At 36.2% G+C, this 24948-nt stretch overlaps 3 protein-coding genes across 3 annotated transcripts in view; 1 reads left to right on the forward strand and 2 right to left on the reverse strand.

The window, feature by feature from the left end:
• Positions 1-472: 472 nt before the first annotated feature.
• On the reverse strand, positions 473-2561 carry LOC111986656 (transcription factor MYB1). The gene is made up of 3 exons (XM_024018340.2): positions 2273-2561; positions 1996-2125; positions 473-1347 (listed from the first exon to the last, which is right to left on the reverse strand). Exons 1-3 carry the CDS (start codon positions 2403-2405, stop codon positions 840-842), a joined length of 771 nt encoding a protein of 256 aa, XP_023874108.1. The 5' UTR covers positions 2406-2561; the 3' UTR covers positions 473-839.
• Positions 2562-9667: 7106 nt separating this feature from the next.
• Positions 9668-11445, reverse strand: LOC136064994 (transcription factor MYB1-like). Its single transcript, XM_065767565.1, has 3 exons — positions 11246-11445; positions 10969-11098; positions 9668-10542 (listed from the first exon to the last, which is right to left on the reverse strand). Exons 1-3 carry the CDS (start codon positions 11376-11378, stop codon positions 10035-10037), a joined length of 771 nt encoding a protein of 256 aa, XP_065623637.1. The 5' UTR covers positions 11379-11445; the 3' UTR covers positions 9668-10034.
• An 11333-nt stretch (positions 11446-22778) lies between these two features.
• Positions 22779-24948, forward strand: part of LOC112003027 (uncharacterized) — a 34735-nt gene continuing 32565 nt past the window's right edge. The window contains exon 1 of the mRNA XM_024035195.2: positions 22779-23258. Coding sequence (XP_023890963.2) covers positions 23069-23258 — 190 coding nt within the window. The 5' untranslated portion in view covers positions 22779-23068. The remainder of the gene's footprint in view (positions 23259-24948) is intronic.

Raw genomic sequence — 24948 nt, forward strand, 5'->3', positions numbered from 1 at the left:
CACCCATTATCGCACTATGTTTGTGTATCAACTATTGATTGGACTTCAGCATCTTCAAGTACATGTGGTGGGCCTATGTAAAAGTATTGAAATTCAATCAAGAGTTGACACATAAGCAAGGTGTGGATTTGGGTGCATCTCTTGCATTACTCTTAGCTATCAAAGAGGTTTTGGCCAACACACACCAATGCTCTCTGGCAAAAGTGTTTACTATTTTTCGCAAGTCTTCCAAGTTCAAAGTAGATCAAGTTGTCTGTTGACGGGTCTTTTGATCGGAATGTTGTTATTTAGTATTGTTTAATATACATTTTGTATTAGGAAAATTTATTAGGTAGTCTAGGAGTATACTCCCTCCCCCTTACATGGGAGTGAGTCTCATGTTGAGTGGGACTCACCCCTATGTAAGAGGGAGGGAGTCTACCCCTGGAGAACCCATAATAACCTATGTATTTTTTTTTTATAAACTAATAGCTTATATATTAGCATGATAAAGAAAGGACAAACTTTTATTTATTGCTCTACAAAACTTACACACCAAGTATAACTATAAAAATTCATTCTCAAAAAAAAAAAAAAGTACAACTATAAATACATTGTTTATTTAAAAAGCCCGCTAACATCAACAAATGGAAATAAAGCACTAATAAAATTTTCAATAAACATACCAAATTAACATAAAATCTTACGAGGTAATAAACAGTAAAAGACCAAGGTTTCATTGTCATATTAAGATGAGTTAATTTCTACTCAATTATCCTACCTGCTATTCCACTTCAGAGTCAAGAGAGGAAGCTAATGGATGTAGACTGCTGGGAGGAGTCACCTTGGGTTGAACACAATTACTGAATGAAGGTCCAGTCACACAGCATTTCACTGGAGAATATTGAACATTTTTCCAAAGAGGGGGACAATCCATTATCATAGCCATTGCTACATTCGAAGACACATGAGTCTGGAAGGTAAGAGCTGATGAGAAGATCAGAGAAGCAAAGCTCTCCCATATTGAAATCCATCATAAAATCCGATGATTGGATATTTTCTGATCCGTTAGCAAAAGACGACAATCCATGGTACATATCAAATTCCAAGGACTTATTATTACATGTATGGTCACAGTCCTCGGATAGCCATGAATCTTTGGTGTCAAAATGATAATTTTTTTTGTTAATTGCGTCGTTGGTCCGGACCACCTGCAAATTAATCTTGGATTTGTCCTCGGTGGAGTGGCCTGAAGGAGTTGGAGTAGCACTTTTGTTGTCATGAACTTTTCTGGCCAGATTTGAGTTCCAATAGTTCTTTATTTCATTGTCTGTTCGGCCTGGAAGCCTCCCAGCTATTAGAGACCATCTACAAATTAGAATAAACAGATCAAATGTCTGTGTCTTATCATCAAATTATATATGGTGTTCTCTTTTTCTAAAAGTATAAGGGTTGGGGGAATTTGACCTCTGGAAATTAATGTCGATCCATCTGAACGAAAGCTATATAAGCAAATTAACACTCTTAATTAGAACTAATTAAAGCTCACAAAAAGATAAGAATTATGTCTGGAAATATGTAGGTTCCAGTAAAACATGTATCTAAGGAACAATTCTTCTACAACTGCAACTTTAATTTGTTACAAGTTGAAGTAGTCGACGGTCAGCAGTGGACTATCATTTTCAGTAATGGCAGAACTAAGAATTTTGGTTTTGGTTTGCCCGCGGTGGCAAACTATAATTTTCAAATTTTAGCTAGGGGGTCAAATTTGTATTGTTACATACACAAAAATTCAATAACTTAAAAATATATTTGGGGAACATCTCAAGCCACTGATTTTCACATTATTCTACTATTGTTCTCCACCAGTCACCACGACCACTTTACACACACACAAACATATATAAACCATCCACGACATGAGGTGAGAATATTGGAGAAGATGACACGTCTAAAGCTATCCATAATGATTTTTTAAACGATTTCAGGGGTAGCGGATCGGAGAAGAAAGAAAACCTGTTTCCCAGGAGCTTGTGAAGCCTAATGATGAGTTCTTCTTCATCCGGTGATATGTTACCTCTCTTAATGTCTGGTCTAAGATAATTCAACCAGCGAAGCCTGCAGCTCTTCCCACATCTTTTCAAACCTGCACGCAGACCAATTGAATCTAGCTCTGTACGGACGTACGTACCAATATTCTAAATTCTAAGCTAGCTCTCCCTTCCTTAATTTATTAAAGGAAACAGAAAGAAAAGCACTCTTATTAGCTACTATATATGTATATATATCTTACCTGCTCTTTTTGGAAGTTTTCCCCATTGTCCTTCACCATGGATTCTAACGTATTCTGTGAGAATTTTGTCTTCTTGAGCCGTCCAAGCACCTTTGTTCAAGCCCTCCTTGGAACAACAGGGGCTTCTTCCCATTAAAACTGTCCAAACTCTCTCTCTCTCTCTCTCTCTCTCTCTCTGGTTGTGATTGTGGTTGTGAGTACAATGTGTAGGTCACTGATAATTATATATATTAATGCTAAGGGATACATATTTCATTTATTTATTATGGTATATATTTGGACCACATGCCTCAATGTTGTGGTCCTATATGTATCTGTGAAATCAACGTAATCATCATGAACATTATTCATTTATTAGTCAAATGGATAATATAGATGGGAGATAGGATTATATATTTTAGATGATAAATAATATTTATTTGTATAATAGGTGTAGTTGCGTGTGTGCGTTTACTAAGTAGCAGCAGTAGCCATCAACTCTCAAAGAGTCAATTTTTTGGCGCTTAAAATTTTTTTTTTTTGGATGCAAATGTGCAACTCTTTAGCCTTTATTATTATATAGATGATGGCCCTGTAAAGCTTTTCTATTTCATAAAGGTAAAAGTATCAAAATAATTATTGAACTCTGTATAGCCACTCTACTTCTCAACCTTCAATAATAATTGTGTCTTCTCCCAACGACCTTTCTATGTAGCTATTGAATGTTTGTTGAAGCACCCAGCCGCCCCACTTGGCATCTCTCTCTCTCTCTCTCTCTCTCTCTCTCTCATTGGTTAATATTTGTTATTTTAAGGGTGTGTTTTTTTTTTTTTTTTGGTGGAAGAGACGATAATATAAAGCTAAGAAGGAGCAGCAAAAACCGGACACAGTCTGTTAAAACACAGACCATTGCTGTCCTGATCCAAAAAAACAAAAACGTCCACAGGCGGACTTTCATAAATTCTAAAGTCTAAGTCTTGATTTGCACCTAACCTTGCAAGAGCATCTGCACACTGATTCGACTGGAGGTAGCAGTGATTAAATTGCACGTGTTGAAACTTGGTAATGAGCATCCTGCAGTCATCCAAAATGGGGGAAAACACATCATTAACATACCCCATTTTACAAAATATCTCCACAATGGCTTTAGCATCCATTTCAACAATAAGAGAGGGAAAATTTAGATTACTACACAGCAATAATCCATCCCTTAATCCCCAAAGTTCAGCCACAAAACAATTCGTGGTAAGGGTGTGTTTAGATACCTCTTATTTTGTTGAAAGTACGATAAATAAAGGTAAAAGTTAGTTGAAATAATACAGTGAGACCTATAAATAGTGTCAAAAAATATAGTAAGGCCCATAAATAGTAGTAAAAATAAACCGAATAGTAAAACAATTTTAATTTTTAATCTTAACCCAAACACATACTAACTTTAAGTGCCAATGGTGTACCTTACTTTTTATTTTAATCTTTTTTAGGTGTTTCCATAATAGAAGGTACTCAGTAGTCCAGACAAATAATAACCAAAGTCATGAAAGCAATGTTTACTAAAATGATAAAGTTTATCTACAAAATTAATTGTAGTATAAGGTTACAACTTTACTCAATAAAATAAATATTACTGCATATTTTAAAAATCTAACCATTGAGTTACATGTTCTTTACATTCTCAATACATATGTAAACTTTTGTATTAATTGGATGTTATTTACTATATAATCTACAACCTTATATTTTATACATAATTTTAAACTACAAAAACATGCAATTTAAACAATTTATTGATGATATAGCTACTGATATTTGATTTTTTAGAAATTTTGCAAGTATGAGGGATATAAGAAAAAGAAGTAATCAAACGGTGGATTTGTCAACATTCATATCCAATAAAAAGATATTAAGATTATAGTCTTATGTTATAACCAATTTTGTAACTAAATTTTATTCTTATTAAAAAACAAAAAGTCTTGAAAGCAATGTCACTAACAAATTAACAGGTGGTTCTATGGCCCATCATCCAATTTTCCTAACCATGTCTCCTCCTCTCCCCCCAAATGAAATTTTCAATCATCTCGTTGGAGTACGGCGAGCAACTGTAGTTCTTAAATCCAATAACGTAATATCATTTATTTAAATAAAATAAAAAGCCATAAAATCTCCCTGAATTTTTGGTTTAAATCAAATCACTAATTTGAAAATAAAAATGCCTAAATTTTAAGAAATATCCAAATTAGTCGTTTCAACATTCTAGACAGACAAAAAGCATGTCATGCATTGTCAATGGCAAAACTTCTATGTTTAATAGTATAAAATTGAAAATTACGGTAAGACTTTACTTACCAGTTATTGAAGGCCTATTTTTGTCATTTGCCAGCCCATACTCTAGTTGTAAGGCTTGGACTCTTCAAGGCCATAATAAAGCTATGGATGTGTTAGGGTCATATTTTCTATGTATTGGCTTATCCTTTGACAAAATGTACTTCACTTGTAATTGGATAAATCTAAGTTGGGTTTAATGTATCAAAATGTTGCATAGACATAACAAGTGGTATCATTAAAGACATGAAGATTGAACCAAGAAACAAGTGAAGAATAGCTCGACATTAGTCACAACACAAGCTCAACACTAGCATCTATTGAGACTTAGTGAAGAATTCTCGACACTATGCTCGACACCTCTTGATCTATTGAGCTCTACGATTTTAGAATTCTTATATCTGAATTTCGGCCTATAATGACTTGAATTGCTAGGATTTCATTCACTAAACCTCTAGACCATATAAAAGCTGATGATGCCATAAAACACCACCTTGAAAATGTCCATATGGCTCGTCTACGGAAGAAGAAAGATGGCACAGCCAAGATTGCCGCGTCCGTCCTTTGGGACGGACGAACAAGGTCTCGTCCGTCCCAAAGGACGGACGAGGAAGGCATGGCCATGCTAAGGCACGTCCACCCCTAATTAAGGATGGACGAGCCAAGCATTCGTGACTTAACCAATAAATCAAAACCTCCATCACTCGCAGTGAGACACCGGTTTAGGTGAAGCAACATCTACGGAAGTTATGGAAGTTACCTCCGATTTTGGTGAACTCCTTGACAATAGGAACGGTTATCAGAGAAAATAACTGTTCCATACACTATATAAACACAATTCTGCGTAGAGGTAAAGGATTCTGACTTTTTCATTTGAGAGGAAGGAGAAAACACTTAGATATTTTTTCCTCTATTCCAGCCTTCTAACTTCATCATCGGAGGGTCATAGACCGGCCTCCACCAGTCTTTACTCTGATTGAGTTTGGTTTTACAGGATTCAACTCTCAAGATTATTGAAGTCTGAAGATTTTCAACCCACTGATTTTCTTGAGTTATCAGTTGGCGCCGTCTGTGGGGAACGTATTTGTCGCTCTTGAACTTGTTTAGTTCTGCGATTTTCTTTCTCACGTGAAAGGGTTTGAAATGGTTCGGAGTAGATCAACAGCAACTAGCCCAGGCCCTCAACAGAGTAGGGACGCATCAAGTAATCCTCATCGCGACCGACAATGTGCACCCAATATGTAGGCCCTGTCTGTCCAACATATGCAATCTATGGCGGCTGCGATGGCGGAGTTAACTCGCCAGAATCAGGATTTACGGAGAGAAGTTAACTTAAGAAGGCAGATGCGTCAAGAGCAGGAAGAAGAAGGGCAAACTCAGGGTCAAGAGGGCAGAGAGAACTTTCAGCATGGGAGTCCATCAAGAGATACCACTTCGAGAAGGGCATCCGACTTGAAGAAAGAGATGGATCAGATGAAGAAGGCCATGGACGAAATGAAGGAGAATATGAGGAGGGCAAGCCCAGTAGAAGATTTGGTTCATAGAACTGATTCTCCCTTTACGGCCTCCATCAATGGCCATCCCCTACCACCGAAATTCAAAATGCCTTCTTTAGATTCGTACGATGGGAATCGAGACCCTTTTGATCACATTGCCACCTTCAAGACCACTATGCATCTTCAAGGAGTTCCAGATGAAATAATGTGCAGAGNACGAGGTCTTTGGGATAAACTTCTCTCGATGTGATTTGGAAAGGAGTGATTCTCTGTGAGATTCACCCCCACTAAACCACATTCTCCATCATGAGTCCAAATCCCTAGAATTAAGCCCTACTTAAATGCCACCACTCCCATCATGCCATGACAAAGGATAATGGGAGAGAATTGAGCAGAAAATGGCCATATACATTCTAGAATAGGAAAATTGGTTAGGATGGGTTAGGTTCATTGGGTTATGAATTATGAATGATATCGGGTTTAGGTTTATCGAGTTATGGGTTATAACGAGATCAGATCAAAACAAGTTTTCTTAAAGAGGTTGTGAACATGTTGGGTCAATTGGATTACAAGTGGACCTAAATTCTTTAACATGAAGAAAAATAAATAATAATAATAATAATAATAATAATAACAACAACAACATGATTATGTTGTCTTATGTCTTCATTTCTATAAAGTTGTATTTTATAACTATTTTGTGTTGGTTTTAATTTTGTGCCAAATTTGATTGTAATTTCTTCAATTATTTTTTCTTGTATGTATGTGGGTTTCAATTTTAAGGGATGAGTGTGAAGACTCAAGCTTAAAAGGATAAACAAGTGGATTTCGAGAGTGTCTCGCGAGAAGCTTACTCGCGAAAAAGCCACGCGTAGAGCACATGACTGGAAGATGAAGAGTCATGCCAGCTTAGAGGTTTTCACAAGTGTCTCGCAGAAAAGGCCATCTCGCGAAGTACTCGTGAAACTTTCTATTTGGCAAAAAGTTATGTTTGCTTTATCAAGTCTTTACCCACACTATATATACCCTCATTACCTACAAATTGAAAAAATGAGTGTCTTTCAGAGAGAAAATCCTAAAAAATACACTTGAGAGTTAGAGATTATTGTACCCACAATCATCTACACATTTTCTTGCGGTTTTCCTCAACTCCTACCTCTCCATTTCCATATCTCTGAGAGGTTGATAGCTCAAACACTTACCACACCCATTCAGAGTAAAAAGTGAGAATTTGGTGCTGCTGGGAAGCTTTGGAATGAGCCATTCATTGGCGAATGCAATTGGGTTGAATTGCAAAATCCGGAAAGCTAGAGAAGACGAGGTTTTGAGAAGTCAGTTGGTAGCAAGAGCTTGAAGGGTTGAAGTACACTGGGTAGACTAGGTTTGGAGGGTCTTTTATTATTCGTGTACTCTAACTTTATTCTCTAGTGGATCAATTTCAACTTGGAGGGTCACGGAGAGGTTTTTCATTGAGTTCTTCGGTTTCCTTTTCGATAACACATCTCGGTGTTATCTTGTATTTGCATCTCTCTTCCCTACTCTTTATGCTTTCCTTTTATTGTTGATAATGGATGAATATGGCTTAGGGTAGTGATATCGGTTATTTGCGCTCATTTACTCTTGTTCCGCTCTTAGTATAAGTTAGAGTAAAAGTTATCTAGTCGTAATTTTTTAATTGGATTTGGGGGTTTGAACAAGCTCTTGTGTTTTTATACAAATCCGAACTTTCAATTTCAATACAAATAAGATAGCAAATTACAAATTACTCAAAAAATAAAATTTAAATAAAACACAATTTTTTAATTATACACAATCTATAGTTTACTGATGATTATCATAAAAGATTAGTAAATAAATACATATTATAGAACATAATTTTTCTTTAGGTATAGTATATCATTACCATAAATACTAAATGTGTTGTATAATTGTAAAAATGAATATGTTGTACTCTCTTATAGAATTTGAAATGAGGAAACAAAAATTGATTTTAATAAATAGGTTGGGTGCGGGTTGACCTGACTTGTAGTTAAGCGGGTCAAGTATAGGTAGACCCATTTTTTAATTTGGTTTCAAAATTCTTGAGACAGATTTAGTATTTTTCTTCGGGTTATGTGGTCTAGAACATATTTTTTTTAAATCTAATATAATCCTAATTAAGGGTGTCCACGGGTTGAAACTGATAGATTTGGTGTCCACTTGTCACTAGATTCAACCATGTTGGGTGGAAAAATTGAAGACCTATCGTCAACCACTGCTTTAGTCGAAATCAACCACCACGGTGGAGTGGAGATCTCACCAAATTTTGCGAAAATCCGCAGCGATAGAGGAAGGCAATCAGATAGGTCGAATTTGTTGAAGTCTTAAAAGGTAAACCCACCACTCAAATTGAAATCATTAGTTCCTATTATCAATGACCTGCCATAGACCAATTTAACACTTGAATTTGGTGGTTTTATGTTATGATCATAGTGTCCCATATGGAATAAGTGTAAGCTTAATCATGTGTTTATAAGATCTTAAGCACCCTCCCCTTACAAGCCGGTTTTCAAGGGTGAGTTCTACCAATGGGTTCCTATCATTTAGTATCAAAGCCAACCACAACATCTAGTAATCAGACATAGCTCATTGAGTATGGGGTCAAATAAGTTGTGGCTTTATGGTTGGGTCTCAGAAGGGGCGACCTAGAGGCTAGATTAAAATGGCGTACTAAGTCATTGAATAACTGATAGGTGAGTAGAGCCACCAAAAATAGAAAGGGTTACTATCGGGTCAGTGTTGATAGAGTGGCCATTGTGGATATTGGCTGCGAAGCATGGTGGTATGTTATGATCCAAGTGTTCCACATAAATTAAGTGTAGACTTAGCCATGTGTTTATAAACTCTTGGACACCTTCCTCTTGCAAGCCAGTTTTCAATGGTGAGTTCTATCCATGGATTTCTAACATTTTAGGTCAATCAAATTTGTCGACTATAGCTATGGTTATGGTTAGGATAACCCTAATAGTTCCTATATAAATCACCAACCATCTCCTTTAAAAGGTCTCAGGGAACATACTATAGTTGTATTTTACTTACACTCCTATTGATTGTGAGTTATAGTTAAGCTATCGAGTAAAGATAGGGACACACCCATTATCGCACTATGTTTGTGTATCAACTATTGATTGGACTTCAGCATCTTCAAGTACATGTGGTGGGCCTATGTAAAAGTATTGAAATTCAATCAAGAGTTGACACATAAGCAAGGTGTGGATTTGGGTGCATCTCTTGCATTACTCTTAGCTATCAAAGAGGTTTTGGCCAACACACACCAATGCTCTCTGGCAAAAGTGTTTACTATTTTTCGCAAGTCTTCCAAGTTCAAAGTAGATCAAGTTGTCTGTTGACGGGTCTTTTGATCGGAATGTTGTTATTTAGTATTGTTTAATATACATTTTGTATTAGGAAAATTTATTAGGTAGTCTAGGAGTATACTCCCTCCCCCTTACATGGGAGTGAGTCTCATGTTGAGTGGGACTCACCCCTATGTAAGAGGGAGGGAGTCTACCCCTGGAGAACCCATAATAACCTATGTATTTTTTTTTTATAAACTAATAGCTTATATATTAGCATGATAAAGAAAGGACAAACTTTTATTTATTGCTCTACAAAACTTACACACCAAGTATAACTATAAAAATTCATTCTCAAAAAAAAAAAAAAGTACAACTATAAATACATTGTTTATTTAAAAAGCCCGCTAACATCAACAAATGGAAATAAAGCACTAATAAAATTTTCAATAAACATACCAAATTAACATAAAATCTTACGAGGTAATAAACAGTAAAAGACCAAGGTTTCATTGTCATATTAAGATGAGTTAATTTCTACTCAATTATCCTACCTGCTATTCCACTTCAGAGTCAAGAGAGGAAGCTAATGGATGTAGACTGCTGGGAGGAGTCACCTTGGGTTGAACACAATTACTGAATGAAGGTCCAATCACACAGCATTTCACTGGAGAATATTGAACATTTTTCCAAAGAGGGGGACAATCCATTATCATAGCCATTGCTACATTCGAAGACACATGAGTCTGGAAGGTAAGAGCTGATGAGAAGATCAGAGAAGCAAAGCTCTCCCATATTGAAATCCATCATAAAATCTGATGATTGAATATTTTCTGATCCGTTAGCAAAAGACGACAATCCATGGTACATATCAAATTCCAAGGACTTATTATTAAATGTATGGTCACAGTCCTCGGATAGCCATGAATCTTTGGTGTAAAAATGATAATTTTTGTTGTTAATTGCGTCGTTGGTCCGGACCACCTGCAAATCAATCTTGGATTTGTCCTCGCTGGAGTGGCCTGAAGGAGTTGGAGTAGCACTTTTGTTGTCATGAACTTTTCTGGCCAGATTTGAGTTCCAATAGTTCTTTATTTCATTGTCTGTTCGGCCTGGAAGCCTCCCAGCTATTAGAGACCATCTACAAATTAGAATAAACAGATCAAAAGTCTGTGTCTTATCATCAAATTATATATGGTGTTCTCTTTTTCTATAAGGGTTGGGGGAATTTGACCTCTGGAAATTAATGTCGATCCATCTGAACGAAAGCTATATAAGCAAATTAACACTCTTAGAACTAATTAAAAATATATTGTTACATACACAAAAATTCAATAACTTAAAAATATATTTGGGGAACATCTCAAGCCACTGATTTTCACATTATTCTACTATTGTTCTCCACCATTCACCACGACCACGTCACACACACACACACACACACACACACACATATAAACCATCCATGACATGAGGTGAGAATATTGGAGAAGATGACACGTCTAAAGCTATCCATTATGATTTTTCAAACGATTTCAGGGGTAGCGGATCGGAGAAGAAAGAAAACCTGTTTCCCAGGAGCTTGTGAAGCCTAATGATGAGTTCTTCTTCATCCGGTGATATGTTACCTCTCTTAATGTCTGGTCTAAGATAATTCAACCAGCGAAGCCTGCAGCTCTTCCCACATCTTTTCAAACCTGCACGCAGACCAAATGAATCTAGCTCTGTACGGACGTACGTACCAATATTCTAAATTCTAAGCTAGCTCTCCCTTCCTTAATTTATTAAAGGAAACAGAAAGAAAAGCACTCTTATTAGCTACTATATATGTATATATATCTTACCTGCTCTTTTTGGAAGTTTTCCCCATTGTCCTTCACCATGGATTCTAACGTATTCTGTGAGAATTTTGTCTTCTTGAGCCGTCCAAGCACCTTTGTTCAAGCCCTCCTTGGAACAACAGGGGCTTCTTCCCATTAAAACCGTCCAAACTCTCTCTCTCTCTCTCTCTGGTTGTGATTGTGGTTGTGAGTACAATGTGTAGGTCACTGATAATTATATATATTAATGCTAAGGGATACATATTTCATTTATTTATTATGGTATATATTTGGACCACATGCCTCAATGTTGTGGTCCTATATGTATCTGTGAAATCAACGTAATCATCATGAACATTATTCATTTATTAGTCAAATGGATAATATAGATGGGAGATGGGATTATATATTTTAGATGATAAATAATATTTATTTATATAATAGGTGTAGTTGTGTGTGTGCGTTTACTAAGTAGCAGCAGTAGCCATCAACTCTCAAAGAGTCAATTTTTTGGCGCTTAAAATTTTTTTTGTCGGATGCAAATGTGCAACTCTTTAGCCTTTATTATTGTATAGATGATAGCCCTGTAAAGCTTTTCTATTTCATAAAGGTAAAAGTATCAAAATAATTATTGAACTCTGTATAGCCACTCTACTTCTCAACCTTCAATAATAATTGTGTCTTCTCCCAACGACCTTTCTATGTAGCTATTGAATGTTTGTTGAAGCACCCAGCCGCCCCACTTGGCATCTCTCTCTCTCTCTCTCTCTCTCTCTCTCTCATTGGTTAATATTTGTTATTTTAAGGGTAAAAAAAAAAAAAAAAGAAGATAAAAACACCTTTAGAAACAAAACAAAACAAAATGCAAGGACGATAAGGACTAGAAACATACTTCTCCTTACTGTGACCTCGTGAGCAATAGCTTCGTCGGATGGATTAGGGCCCAAACCCCACTTGGCAAGGCGTCTAAGTGAGACCAAGGAGTGAAAGTCCCTATCCACGTGAAGACGAGCTCTGTGGACGCGGTCACGAAAAAACTTACTTAGGGACGGACGTTCAACAGCTGAAATAAAACATACTCCTGTTAGTTGGCCGTCGATATTAAAAATAAATAAACAAATATAAAGACAAAATAAAAAGAAAAAGGGGAACAACTTACCTTCAGGACGAAGGTTTCCTAGGTCCCCAGTATAACGGCCAAAGGAGTCCCGGCCAACGTCTACAGGATTTCCAGCCCAGAAGCCGGAGACGAAGAAAAATTCTGTCTTCCATTTTCTGTCAGACGAGGCCAAGGACTTGATCAACCTACAATCTTTACCCCTGGCTGTAAATTGGTGGAAGCCAAGGGATTGGTGTATCTCTGAAGGTTTGTAGCAGTAAAGGAACTCGTCCACAGTAAGAGGACAGTCCCTTCCAAATACTTCACCCCACAAAACTTGCATTGAGACGATTAGTCTCCATGCATTTGGGTTGAATTGACATATTTCTAAACCTAACCTAATTAACAACTCCCTAGTAAATACGTTCAAAAGAAATCTTAAACCCCCCAAGAGGTAAGCTTCATAGACGCCAATCCCGAAGTGAGGGTTGCAACACCATTCTCCTCGGACGGGTAACCTACCAGCTTGAGACCCAGAGGCCTTCCTAAGCTGTTCCTGTAAAACTTCCACAGAAAGCCCAAGGACGCCAGAGACGTATTCCTCGTCCGTGGTGTTCCCCCCACTACTGTCACTATTGCTACTGGAACTATCGTAACTACTCTCGTCATTATATTCGTCTATAGCCTTATTTACACTATCACTAGACGAGGAAAGTACAATATCTACCATCTTAACAGGAAAACTAAGGACGAGAAAAAGAAAAATACCTGGATCTAGGACGGAAGAAGGCTATAGACGCGAGAAGCTTCTAGACGAATATCTAAGACGAGGAAGGACAAGGAAAGAAATTTCAGAAATGAAGAGGGTACCGGAGGTATTCCACTATTTATAGGGAGCAAGCTCAGGCATCTGAAGCGACGTAGCCCAATCATTAAGAGACACGTGGCACGCTCCTCGAGTAGATCAATCGACGAGATTTTTCTACCAACAAGTTCTTGACACGTGGCACACCAAACTGCTACTAACACACCCTCTGTCTTAAGACGACCCAATGAACAAGGGGGCAACTGATGATGCCATAAAACACCACCTTGAAAATGTCCATATGGCTCGTCTACGGAAGAAGAAAGATGGCACAACCAAGATTGCCGCGTCCGTCCTTTGGGACGGATGAACAAGGTCTCGTCCGTCCCAAAGGACGGACGAGGAAGGCATGGCCATGCTAAGGCACGTCCACCCCTAATTAGGGATGGACGAGCCAAGCATTCGTGACTTAACCAATAAATCAAAACCTCCATCACTCGCAGTGAGACACCGGTTTAGGTGAAGCAACATCTACGGAAGTTATGGAAGTTACCTCCGATTTTGGTGAACTCTTTGACAATAGGAACGGTTATCAGAGAAAATAACCGTTCCATACACTATATAAACACAATTCTGCGTAGAGGTAAAGGATTCTGACTTTTTCATTTGAGAGGAAGGAGAAAACACTTAGATATTTTTTCCTCTATTCCAGCCTTCTAACTTCATCATCGGAGGGTCATAGACCGGCCTCCACCGGTCTTTACTCTGATTGAGTTTGGTTTTACAGGATTCAACTCTCAAGATTATTGAAGTCTGAAGATTTTCAACCCACTGATTTTCTTGAGTTATCAAAAGCTTTATTTTAAAGTCATAAACACACAGCGACTCAATTAAAGAACTTATACACTTTGTGAGAAGCTTTATTTATCTTGAAGATAATTACTTTAAAACCATATTATTTACAGTTTTTAAATCTTATCAGCTTACTTGTTTTAATCTTATGCAACAAATAACACCTTAGTAAAAATATTCCACCAATCACAAAAATTAATTTTATTTAACAACCATTCAAAATTAATTTCAATTTATCATGTGTGATAGGTTTCACCCAAATGAATGCATGCAAACCGTTAAAACTTGATGTTGCGATATCTTTCGATCAGACTGTCTGATTTGGAAACTAGATGTATCATTGGGATCATTGAAATCTCAAGATCACTTTCATGATATGATGAATGAGTTAATGACTAAACTGCAACCATGATTTTTTGTGGCACATAAAGCGGTTACTTTGTTATCTTCCAAGGTTAAATTATGGATACAAAATGGAGTGTCTACAGCTAGCCTTAAGCTCTTTCTTATCACTTCAATTATCATGAATATGATCTGAAATTGATGTTGATGATGAAATACTCTTAACACGGGGGGGGGGGGGGCCCCCCCCGAGGTAAGGTTTTAAAATGTGCGTGGCACCAATAAAATTTAGGTTTTAGACTTTTTGAATTTGGCTCCCTCAAAAGTTAGATTTTAGACTTTAAAAATGTATAATTGATGACTCAAAATTTTGAATTATTTAAAAAAGAAAAAAAAAAACATCTGGCCCATTCCTCAGCAATCAACAAATTCCAAATACATAATCCTTATTGTAATTAACATTTTTCCAAATTGTAGATATTTAAAAAAAAAAAAAAAAAATCAATCTTACGATAAATATGATCACTATTTATATGTACCGTTATACTTTTGTCTCTCTCTGATATACTCTTGAAAAGAGTAATGATTATCACACGCTCACAATTACACACAATCTAAACACACTACTTTGAAAAAACAAAATTTCAATTAAAATTGTAAAATCATGTTTCAAGAAATGACTTCAAAATTTTAGCTAATTTTAATGGAGTGTGTACAAGTTGTATGCATTGACGAGTGTGTAGCAAGATTTAATCTTTTGAAAATTAACTAATGAGTGATATAATAGTGTTTATAAATTATAATAGGGTATAATGTGGTGTATCTGATTTATTGTGTGTATCTAGTACATGTGTTGATATAATGGTGTTTATTTTATATTGCTTCGCCAAATTTATAAATGTGAAACATTTTCAGTCAAATATTTTCAGATGTTTGGTATAACAAGTAAAAATTTTCAAAAAAACCACCAAACAAGTAACTTAGCTATCGGGGTTGCTGGTGCTAAAGGTCCGATGATCAAATCATTGGAAGCAGTAGTTAGAATGGCAGCTCTAGTGACTGTCGCTGGAGTGGTGTCTCTAGTTGCTAGACCGCTAACACCAGTGTACAAAACAATGACATTTCCAGTAACGAGATTGTCGACACTACTAGTCGAAATAGCATCTTTGGTGACTAAACCTTCGACAATAGTAGCCAAAACAGTAGCTTTGACCCCCTAATCGATGGAACCGGTCATCGAAACAACAACTCCAAACAGTTGGTACTAATCACTAGAGCGGGCAACTCCAGGTGCTTAGCCCACCAAATGGGGTGAGAGGAGCATGTGATGAGCAAGCCACTCAGGAGATGCTTTTATAAAATATTTTACCAAAATTTTAAAAAGAAAATATTTTACAACTTTTATAAAGGATTTTACGGTTAACGAAAAATATTTTACAAGTTTGACCACATTTTACATGTAAACAAACATTTGAAAAGGGAAAAACATTGTTCGTAAAATATTTTACCTCTATTAAGGTATAAATTTTCACACATTTTGCATGCCACAATCCTATTCGATCCTACTTACCCACTCATTGAAGAATACCCAAATATCCTATACAATTATTTACCATCTTACTCCCTAAATTAGCCCACGATATAAACCATCATAAAAAGCCCAAAGTCTCATATCCTATGAAAATTTATATTACTATTTGGGAAAGCCCAAAATCGGTCCTATGAGCCCAAAATCGGCCTTATGAGCCCAATACATACATTCCATTTTATTCAAAGTCCAAGCAAACTACTTGGCAACATCAAAGCCCAAGCTAACTACTTGGCAATATCAATATCAAAAGTCCAAGACGATTATTGCTTGGCAAAAAAACATTTTAAACCCTAAGACTATTACTGCTTGACACACAATTATTTTAAATCCCAATATCATTTGGCAAGTATTGTCATATTATTTCAAAATCCTGAGACTAATAATGCTTGGCAAATACTATTATTTTAAAAGCTCAAGATTAGTAATGCTTGGCAAATTCTATTATTTTAAAAGCTCAAGATTAGTAATACTTGGCAAACACTATGATTTAAAAGTCTAAAACCAATAATGATTAGGTAGCCCAATTATCAAATATAAATATTTTACTAAAAGCCGATGACTAATTATGCTCAAATGCTACTATTTCAAAAGTCTAAAGCTAATAATGCTTGGAAAATCATAATTATTTCAAAAGCCCAAGATTAACGATACTTGACAAAATACTATGATCGTCAAATATAAATGTTTTCCTCAAAGACCAATGCTAACAAACTTTGGCCAATAAAATTATCTAGCAATTTTTTCATAAACCCATGGAGATTGTAAACCCATCGAAATTATTTATTTTATAGCATATTACAAACCATGGAACTTTTTTTTTTTTGAGGGACTCCAAACCATGGAACTTATGTTAAAAATATGTGGTAATTATTTATCTTATGTTACACTATTTATCTCTCCAGTATTAAGTCCGTGGAAATTACTATTGATAAAAACTCATGGCAAATATTTTTTATGGAATACTATGGGAATTAAATAGTCCATGGCAAGTATCATTTATGAAACACCAACAAGTTATTACGCATGACAAATATTATTGAAATAATTAAACCTATGTAAAATATTATTTATGAGATTAATAAAAATTATAATTTAAGTTCATGGAAATTATTATTCAAGACCCTATGATGAATATTTATAGAAGCCTAAAGTATATGTTATTCTCGCTAACAATCAAAGCCAATGAAAATACATTTATACTAACCTATGGCTACATTATCTATCTTTTAGGGCCTAAGAGTAAGAGCAAAGGAGCAAGCCCAAATGAAGAGAACCACTAAGACAAGGCCTACCAGAAATGCTTAACCCACACGGTAAAACCCAGCAAAAAACAACAGCAAAAGAAGTCCACATGTGCAACTAAGCCAGCTGGGTAGTTCCTCTTGAGTTCAGTAAGTTCTAATCAGATGCCAGTTGGACAACTGTACAAAAGTAAATAAGCTCCCTAAATAAGTCAATAGCTGGCCACCTGTCAACTTAGAGTCCCATCAGCATTACTGGAACTGTAGCACCTGAAGTGAACAGTACCCAAGTCACATTAATTGATTAAGAAAGTGTTTGGTATATGCACTTAAAAACTAAAAACATGTATTTGAAAATATGTATAGAAATACATGTGAATAAAAAAGTGTGAAAATATATGTAATGTTATTTAAAAACTGAAAACATGTTTGAGTTGCCATACCATACTAAACAGAGCCTAAAAAGTTGAAGAACAATAAATGCTTTTCTTCTCTTTCAAGTTTCAGTCATGGCTCAAGGAAGTCATCACCAAACCTTCTAAGCTTCAACTAATTAGATTATTTAGTGCTAAAAATGTATAATAATTGATTTATGAATCAAGCTCATGAATCTTAAAATGGGAAATTTAGGAAAAAGTGGTTGGAGGGCATACAAAGCTCTCCAGCAGAATTTCCAATAATGACCTCAATAGCTAGCCCTTGAAGCTCTGATCCCAGTTACAGCTAACAAGATCTCTAATCTTAACCCATGTCCTAAACCTATTGGTTGAGATATATCCACAATATCAGCACTTAATGTTGAGATTAGCTGAATCTTAGCTTCCAGCTCCCATTATCCAAAGAAGCTAAAATGCCCAAAAGCTAATCATACAATTTTTGGCCAAATCATAGGATATTGTGGATATATCTCAACCATTTCATTGTTTTTCAAGTAAAAATATTGTTTTTGGGGCATTTTCATGCAATAAACTGTATAAATCCATTCACAATGGGTGCAAATGGTCTAGACCACATTGAAATATGATGGATTATCTACTCCTAAAAAAAGGGGCTTGATAATATCCCATTTGATATTCCAAGAAAGGTGCTACATAATTTTCTATATTGCACTACCTCTCTTTCAAGCATGACATCTTGACAACCGCAACTCTGAATTTCATTAGGCCAAAACCTATGGAAACTAGACATCCATAAATTTCAAGTTTGAAGAAATCCAAACTCCCAAAGACGTCCAAACAACAGCATGAAAATAAGGTCGAAGAAGGGAAAAATCAGAAAATCAGGAAAGGCAGGTCGGAGAGGCTTCTAGAAGACTGATGTGGTGGCAGAAGGCTCACACCATGGTGAGTGCCTATTGCAAGAAGCACACACTATGGTGTGAGCCTCCACCCTCATTTTTTTTTGGTATAAATACCCCCATTCCCTCTTGAAATAATCAATCAATAATATGCACAAACAATCTTTGTTAGTAATGATTTCATTTTTATGGGTTTTTATGGTGCTTTTGTAACTAGGTTGAATAATCTTTTGATAAAAACTCTTGACACTAAATTCAGTTAAAACATTAAAAAAAAAATCGACTATTTGTATAGATTATGAAGTTGTTAAATTAGGTATAGATTATGAATTTGATTATATAGAGCAATTCCTTTGATTTTTCAACTATTTGATTATATAGAGCTCATAGAAAACACTTGGAATTTACTAAGTGGTTATTTGTCATCTATGAGCTCTTTTCTTTAGACAACTTGTCTTCTTCGTAGACGAACCCGCTTCTTCCTTCTGGTGCTTCTTCATTTTTCTTTGGATGATGTTCTTTCTTCCTCTTCTTCTTTTAGATGACTCTTATGCTCTTGGACGATACTTATGAATAATGATTTGCCTTTTAGTTACCCATCACTCCCCTCCAACCATGCATTTGAATTCAACTGAGGGAGAAAAAAAGAAACTCCACTATGAGAGCGTACAAAATAGGCTTTGGGTTTGTAAGCCCAAAGCCCAAACAAACCCTCTTAAATAATAATAAAAATGAGAAAATAAGGGTCCGTTTGTTTTGGGTGAAAACAATTTCAGAAAAGCATTTTCCGTAAAATAGGCTATTTGGGTGCGCAAGGAAAATTCGGTCAAATGGAAAATCATTTCCGTTGACCTTCAATAATACCTTTTGATTACGGAAAATCATTTCCGTTTTCATTTTACCTTCAATTCACTTTCGGAGAGAGAGAGAGAGAGAGAGAGAGAGAGAGCGCAAGGAAGAAGAGAGAGCCGGCGACCCACGAACCCAGAGCCCAGATCCGGCGACCCACCGCCACTCACCTTCGACCCACAAACCCAGAGCCCAAAACCGTCGACCCACGACCCACCGATCTTCAAACTAGAGCCGGCGACCCACGATCCCAGAGCCTAGAGCCTTCGACCCAGACCCAGACCGTCGACCCAAACCTTCGACTGACGACTCATCGCCTTCGACCTTCGACCTTCGAACCATCGCCTTTGACCCAGACCTTCGACGACCCACACCTTCGACCCAGATCTCGTCGTCGACCCAGACCCAGATGGTGACCCATCGCTCTCTCTTCCTCGATCTCGTCGACGACTCAGTTTTGTTTTTTTAAAGTTTGATTGTTGTTGTTGTTGTTGCCGGAATTTGTTGCTAGAATTTGTTGTTGAATTGGCTGTGATGTTGAAATTTTTTGTAATAAAATTTATTTGGATGCTAAGAAAATGTGAAAAAATTGTAGGAAAATAGCATTTCCTAATAAAACCAAACACATGAAAATATTTTATACAACAATTTTTATAATACAACCAAACACTTGAAAATATTTTTTTTTCGAAAAATAATATTTTTAAAAAATAGGTATTTTTTGAAAAATATTTTACGGGAACTAAACGGACCCTAAAAGATTTACTATAGCGGCGTGGTTATAAAAGGAAAAAAATAAAGGAAAATAACAAGGTACTTTCTTGTTTCTTGGCCACTAGGGGGTTGGACCTCGATCCCCGCAAACTTGATAAGTATTGAATGATATTCAATTTTACAAAGTTTGAAATCAACTGGGAGACAACTTTTTGATTAGACCTTAGTGGTAGATATAGCTTTCTTTAAAATCCTTTTAAAGCAAAAGTGGGGGCTCTTTTTTCCCCATACTGCTCACTTGCACAGGTTGAATTCAAAACCTTTGGGATAATGTGTCTTCAATTTTTCTTTATAGGATATTTTCTTCATTACAGAGATTGGTGATTAGCGGAGGATAGTAGCTTGTTGTATTAATTGTAAAGGGGAAGATTCATTTGCTCGACGGAGTGGAATATGAGTTGTGGCAAATTGTATATGCTGATCGACTTTAGTAAAGAGAACGAGGGTCGTTGCGAGTAATAAATGCTGATAGAGGCCAATTCATTTGGGTGGCAGACTTATGAATTTGTAAAGAGACTTGACAGTTGTCATGTAAATCATGGCTGATTTGTTCCCATCTCTCATGATGTTTTTTTATACAGTAAAAACAACACCAAGGAGGTGTGCCAAGTGCCAACCAACCACCCATTCAATCTTCTCTCCCTTTTCAGCCAAACCTCATCTCCTTGGGCTTGATAGTAATATGCAAGTTCTCTCTATAGGCTTGAGTTGCTAACTGGGTCACCCAATTTGGGCTTATGTTGGTTGGGGACCCACAAACATACATTGCAACTTATTTATTTATGGCAGATTTAAGACCATCAACCCCTTTTTGTGAAGTCCCTCTTTTGTGTCTTCATATCTATGGCCTAATTTAGGGCTTTGTAGCCCAAAAGCCTTGAGAACCTGTGGATTTGGGTCTCTATTTGGGTTTGTAAGCTAAATATCAAGGCGAGATGGAATTTTAGAGAGATTAAAAAAAAAAAAAAAAATTCAATGATGTCCTATTAGCCAAGCAAATGAAAGAAGAACACACATTTAATTCATAAGGTGTTCAAACACAGACTTTCCATTTTTTTTTTTTTTTTTTGCAAATGCCGTTGCATCAAGGAAGGGGATGACATGCATGACAATTGACAAAGCCTAATTGGTTCAAAGCATGTTATTGAAATGGGGTATTGGTGGAGGGTTGGTACACATGCTACGTAATAGTGCTTTGTTGGAATTCAAGTCTAATAGACCAAAATTTCTGGCCTATAGATTAAAGAAGCGGAAGCTATAATAAATATCCCTTTAAGCGTCGGAGACAAACTATCATTTGAATTGGGACAAAAAATGGGCATTCGCCGGTTAGGACTGCATACATAATGATAATGGTCTTGGTCTTGGTGAAAGAAGAGGATAGATAAAGGATGAGTTGTAGTTGTGTTCTATAGGATTTTTTTTTTACATCGTTTTTCTACTTGTATTAAAAGTGCGTTTGGTTTTTGTTTAAATTTTAGTACTTCACCGCTGCAGGCAGGCTATTTCATGTGTAGGCCATAATTTTAAGGCCCAAAAGTATAATATATTCAAGATTGGGCTCTATCTAATCTATCCATGTTGTTTGTTTGTGTTTTACTTTTAGGCCATAAACAAAAACAAAAACCCAGCAAGCAGCAACAGTACTCACCACTCCGCGCAAGCGCAACGCAAAACATTCACCAAACAACACCAAGGAGGTGTGCCAAGTGCCAACCAACCACCCATTCAATCTTCTCTCCCTTTTCAGCCAAACCTCATCTCCTTGGGCTTGATAGTAATATGCAAGTTCTCTCTATAGGCTTGAGTTGCTAACTGGGTCACCCAATTTGGGCTTATGTTGGTTGGGGACCCACAAACATACATTGCAACTTATTTATTTATGGCAGATTTAAGACCATCAACCCCTTTTTGTGAAGTCCCTCTTTTGTGTCTTCATATCTATGGCCTAATTTAGGGCTTTGTAGCCCAAAAGCCTTGAGAACCTGTGGATTTGGGTCTCTATTTGGGTTTGTAAGCTAAATATCAAGGCGAGATGGAATTTTAGAGAGATTAAAAAAAAAAAAAAAAATTCAATGATGTCCTATTAGCCAAGCAAATGAAAGAAGAACACACATTTAATTCATAAGGTGTTCAAACACAGACTTTCCATTTTTTTTTTTTTTTTTTGCAAATGCCGTTGCATCAAGGAAGGGGATGACATGCATGACAATTGACAAAGCCTAATTGGTTCAAAGCATGTTATTGAAATGGGGTATTGGTGGAGGGTTGGTACACATGCTACGTAATAGTGCTTTGTTGGAATTCAAGTCTAATAGACCAAAATTTCTGGCCTATAGATTAAAGAAGCGGAAGCTATAATAAATATCCCTTTAAGCGTCGGAGACAAACTATCATTTGAATTGGGACAAAAAATGGGCATTCGCCGGTTAGGACTGCATACATAATGATAATGGTCTTGGTCTTGGTGAAAGAAGAGGATAGATAAAGGATGAGTTGTAGTTGTGTTCTATAGGATTTTTTTTTTACATCGTTTTTCTACTTGTATTAAAAGTGCGTTTGGTTTTTGTTTAAATTTTAGTACTTCACCGCTGCAGGCAGGCTATTTCATGTGTAGGCCATAATTTTAAGGCCCAAAAGTATAATATATTCAAGATTGGGCTCTATCTAATCTATCCATGTTGTTTGTTTGTGTTTTACTTTTAGGCCATAAACAAAAACAAAAACCCAGCAAGCAGCAACAGTACTCACCACTCCGCGCAAGCGCAACGCAAAACATTCACCAGTCACCGTTACTCTCTTTACCAGTTGCCATTGCAAACAGAGAGACCCACAAAAAAAGTTCTTGTTCTTGCTCAACACGAAACAGAAATACACAAAGTGAAAGTCCCTCTGTCAGTGTCAACCGCGTACCCTTCAATCCAAGTTCTTGCTCAATACTCTAGATTTTTGTGCTTCATGTATTATTATTATTATTATTATTAGTACTTCAAAAAGATGATCTCAAAATCCCTAATTGCCCAGTTGAAACCATCCCCAGCTGCACCCAGTTCTTTGATTTTTCATCATAATAAGGACTTTTGCAAGTTTGGGTATTCTGCAAAGAATTTTTCTGAGCACAAGCACAGGTTCAAGCTTGTTGGGCAGTCTTTGGGGGATAGATGGAAGCTGACTGACATCAATACTAGTGAGTTTGTCTTCTTATTGTATCTGTTTAAATTTTAATTTTAATTTTTTGTGTTTCTGGTTTCTTAGTATTCCTAGGTGAAGCCTATCAGTGAGTTTAACAAGTAATTAATATAAAGGGCAAATTTAGCTTACCGGCATGTGGTACATAAAAAGTGCTACTGAATATTTGGACTTAAATTTAAGTTCCACCTAATTATAGTTTAAAATTTGACACATTATCCCACATGAGATTAGCACAGTTAGAGTTCTGTAACTCATAAAAGGCTAAATATATAATTTTGCTTTACTTCTATATTTCTCTTTCTCCAAAAACACAAAAAAACATAAAAATACAAAATTAAATAAGATCAAAAATAATCCCACGGAACACTTGCATTATGGGATTTCAAACTGGTAGAAAACTTAAATTTTGGTCAAACCTCAAGTGGGCAAAGCTTCAAATTTCAAATCATAGATAAGCAACTTAAATTTTGGTCAAACCACTGATGGGTAAGTTGTAATTTGCCCTAATATTAAATTTAATTGAATGAAAGATAAAAGAAAAAAAAGGGTGCAATTGCATTTTGTCCCTTAACTATGCTGCAGTTGCAACTTCCCTTAAACTAAAAAATGTCCCCCTAAATTATTGTTAATTATGAATAAAAAAAACTTTACCTTCTGTTGTCAGTAAAATAGAAAATTCATACTTTTATAAAATTTAAAGTTGTATTAAAATTTTTTTATTATAAAATATTTTGACTTTCCACCAGTTTTTGAAGTTTAGAGGTTATAGGCTTATAGCAAAGGAATGAAAGTGCAATTAACCCAAAAAAAAAAAAAATGAAGAAGAAAAAACATCGGAAGACAGTGAATGTATACAAGAAAAAAAACCATAAAAATTGCAAACATGTTACAAACCAAGGCCTGAGTTAGACAAAGGATTGATTGTCCTTAAATTGCAACTATCTTCACCTTGGGCCAAATTTCATCTGAATTAAAAATAGAGAAAAGTTTCCTAATCTCTTATCATCATCTATAGAAATTGTTTTGGGCCTTGCATATGTCATATGTGTGTGTATATTCATGGGAAGTCAATACTTCAATAAAGTAGAACAAGTTTGTTTGCAGTCAAGCCCTGTTGGGAAAAGTTTATGGTCAACAAGGGAGGTAAGAAGCACTCGTGGATGTAGATAATTATGGAAGAGTATTAAGGCGAGGTTGGGATAGATTTGCAGGGTATGTTCTGTATGACATAGGAACTCCGCTTGTGTTTGTGCTTAGTGTCATATATTACACTTTATCATGGATGGATCCATAGCATATACAAGTTGGGCTGTCACCTATGAGTGACTCTTTGAATTGAACCTGGGTGCAATGAAAGGTGGGAAAGGGTTAGGTAGGGGCTTAGGGTATTTCCTATAAGCAATGCACCATTTCCAAATTGCAAGAAATAGATAGGCAACAGTGGCGGACTATCTGGAGATCATAAATGATGCTATTCATTGGAACTCTTAATTTATTCGAGCTGTTCAGGATTGATCATTGATTCGTGTTTGGAGGAGTTGTATGCAGCTAAGGTGCAGCAAGGTCAGGAGGATAGGAAGGTTTGGTCAACTTCTTAAAATTAGGTATTGAGAGTACATAATTACTATGATGTGTTGAGGGAGGTGGATGATAAATCATTTCCTTGGAGACCTATTTGGTGAGTT

The sequence above is a fragment of the Quercus suber genome, unplaced genomic scaffold, assembly GCF_002906115.3.
Source record: "Quercus suber isolate HL8 unplaced genomic scaffold, Cork oak 2.0 scaffold_823, whole genome shotgun sequence".
NCBI lineage: Eukaryota > Viridiplantae > Streptophyta > Magnoliopsida > Fagales > Fagaceae > Quercus > Quercus suber.

Excerpts from the sequence above, each read along its gene's own strand:
- LOC136064994 (XM_065767565.1), bottom strand. The coding sequence starts at position 11,378 with ATGGGAAGAAGCCCCTGTTGTTCCAAGGAGGGCTTGAACAAAGGTGCT. Across the intron at positions 11,099-11,245 it reads AAAACTTCCAAAAAGAGCAG|GTTTGAAAAGATGTGGGAAG; the intron begins GTAAGATATATA and ends GTCTGCGTGCAG. Across the intron at positions 10,543-10,968 it reads CACAAGCTCCTGGGAAACAG|ATGGTCTCTAATAGCTGGGA; the intron begins GTTTTCTTTCTT and ends TCTAATTTGTAG.
- LOC111986656 (XM_024018340.2), bottom strand. The coding sequence starts at position 2,405 with ATGGGAAGAAGCCCCTGTTGTTCCAAGGAGGGCTTGAACAAAGGTGCT. Across the intron at positions 2,126-2,272 it reads AAAACTTCCAAAAAGAGCAG|GTTTGAAAAGATGTGGGAAG; the intron begins GTAAGATATATA and ends GTCTGCGTGCAG. Across the intron at positions 1,348-1,995 it reads CACAAGCTCCTGGGAAACAG|ATGGTCTCTAATAGCTGGGA; the intron begins GTTTTCTTTCTT and ends TCTAATTTGTAG.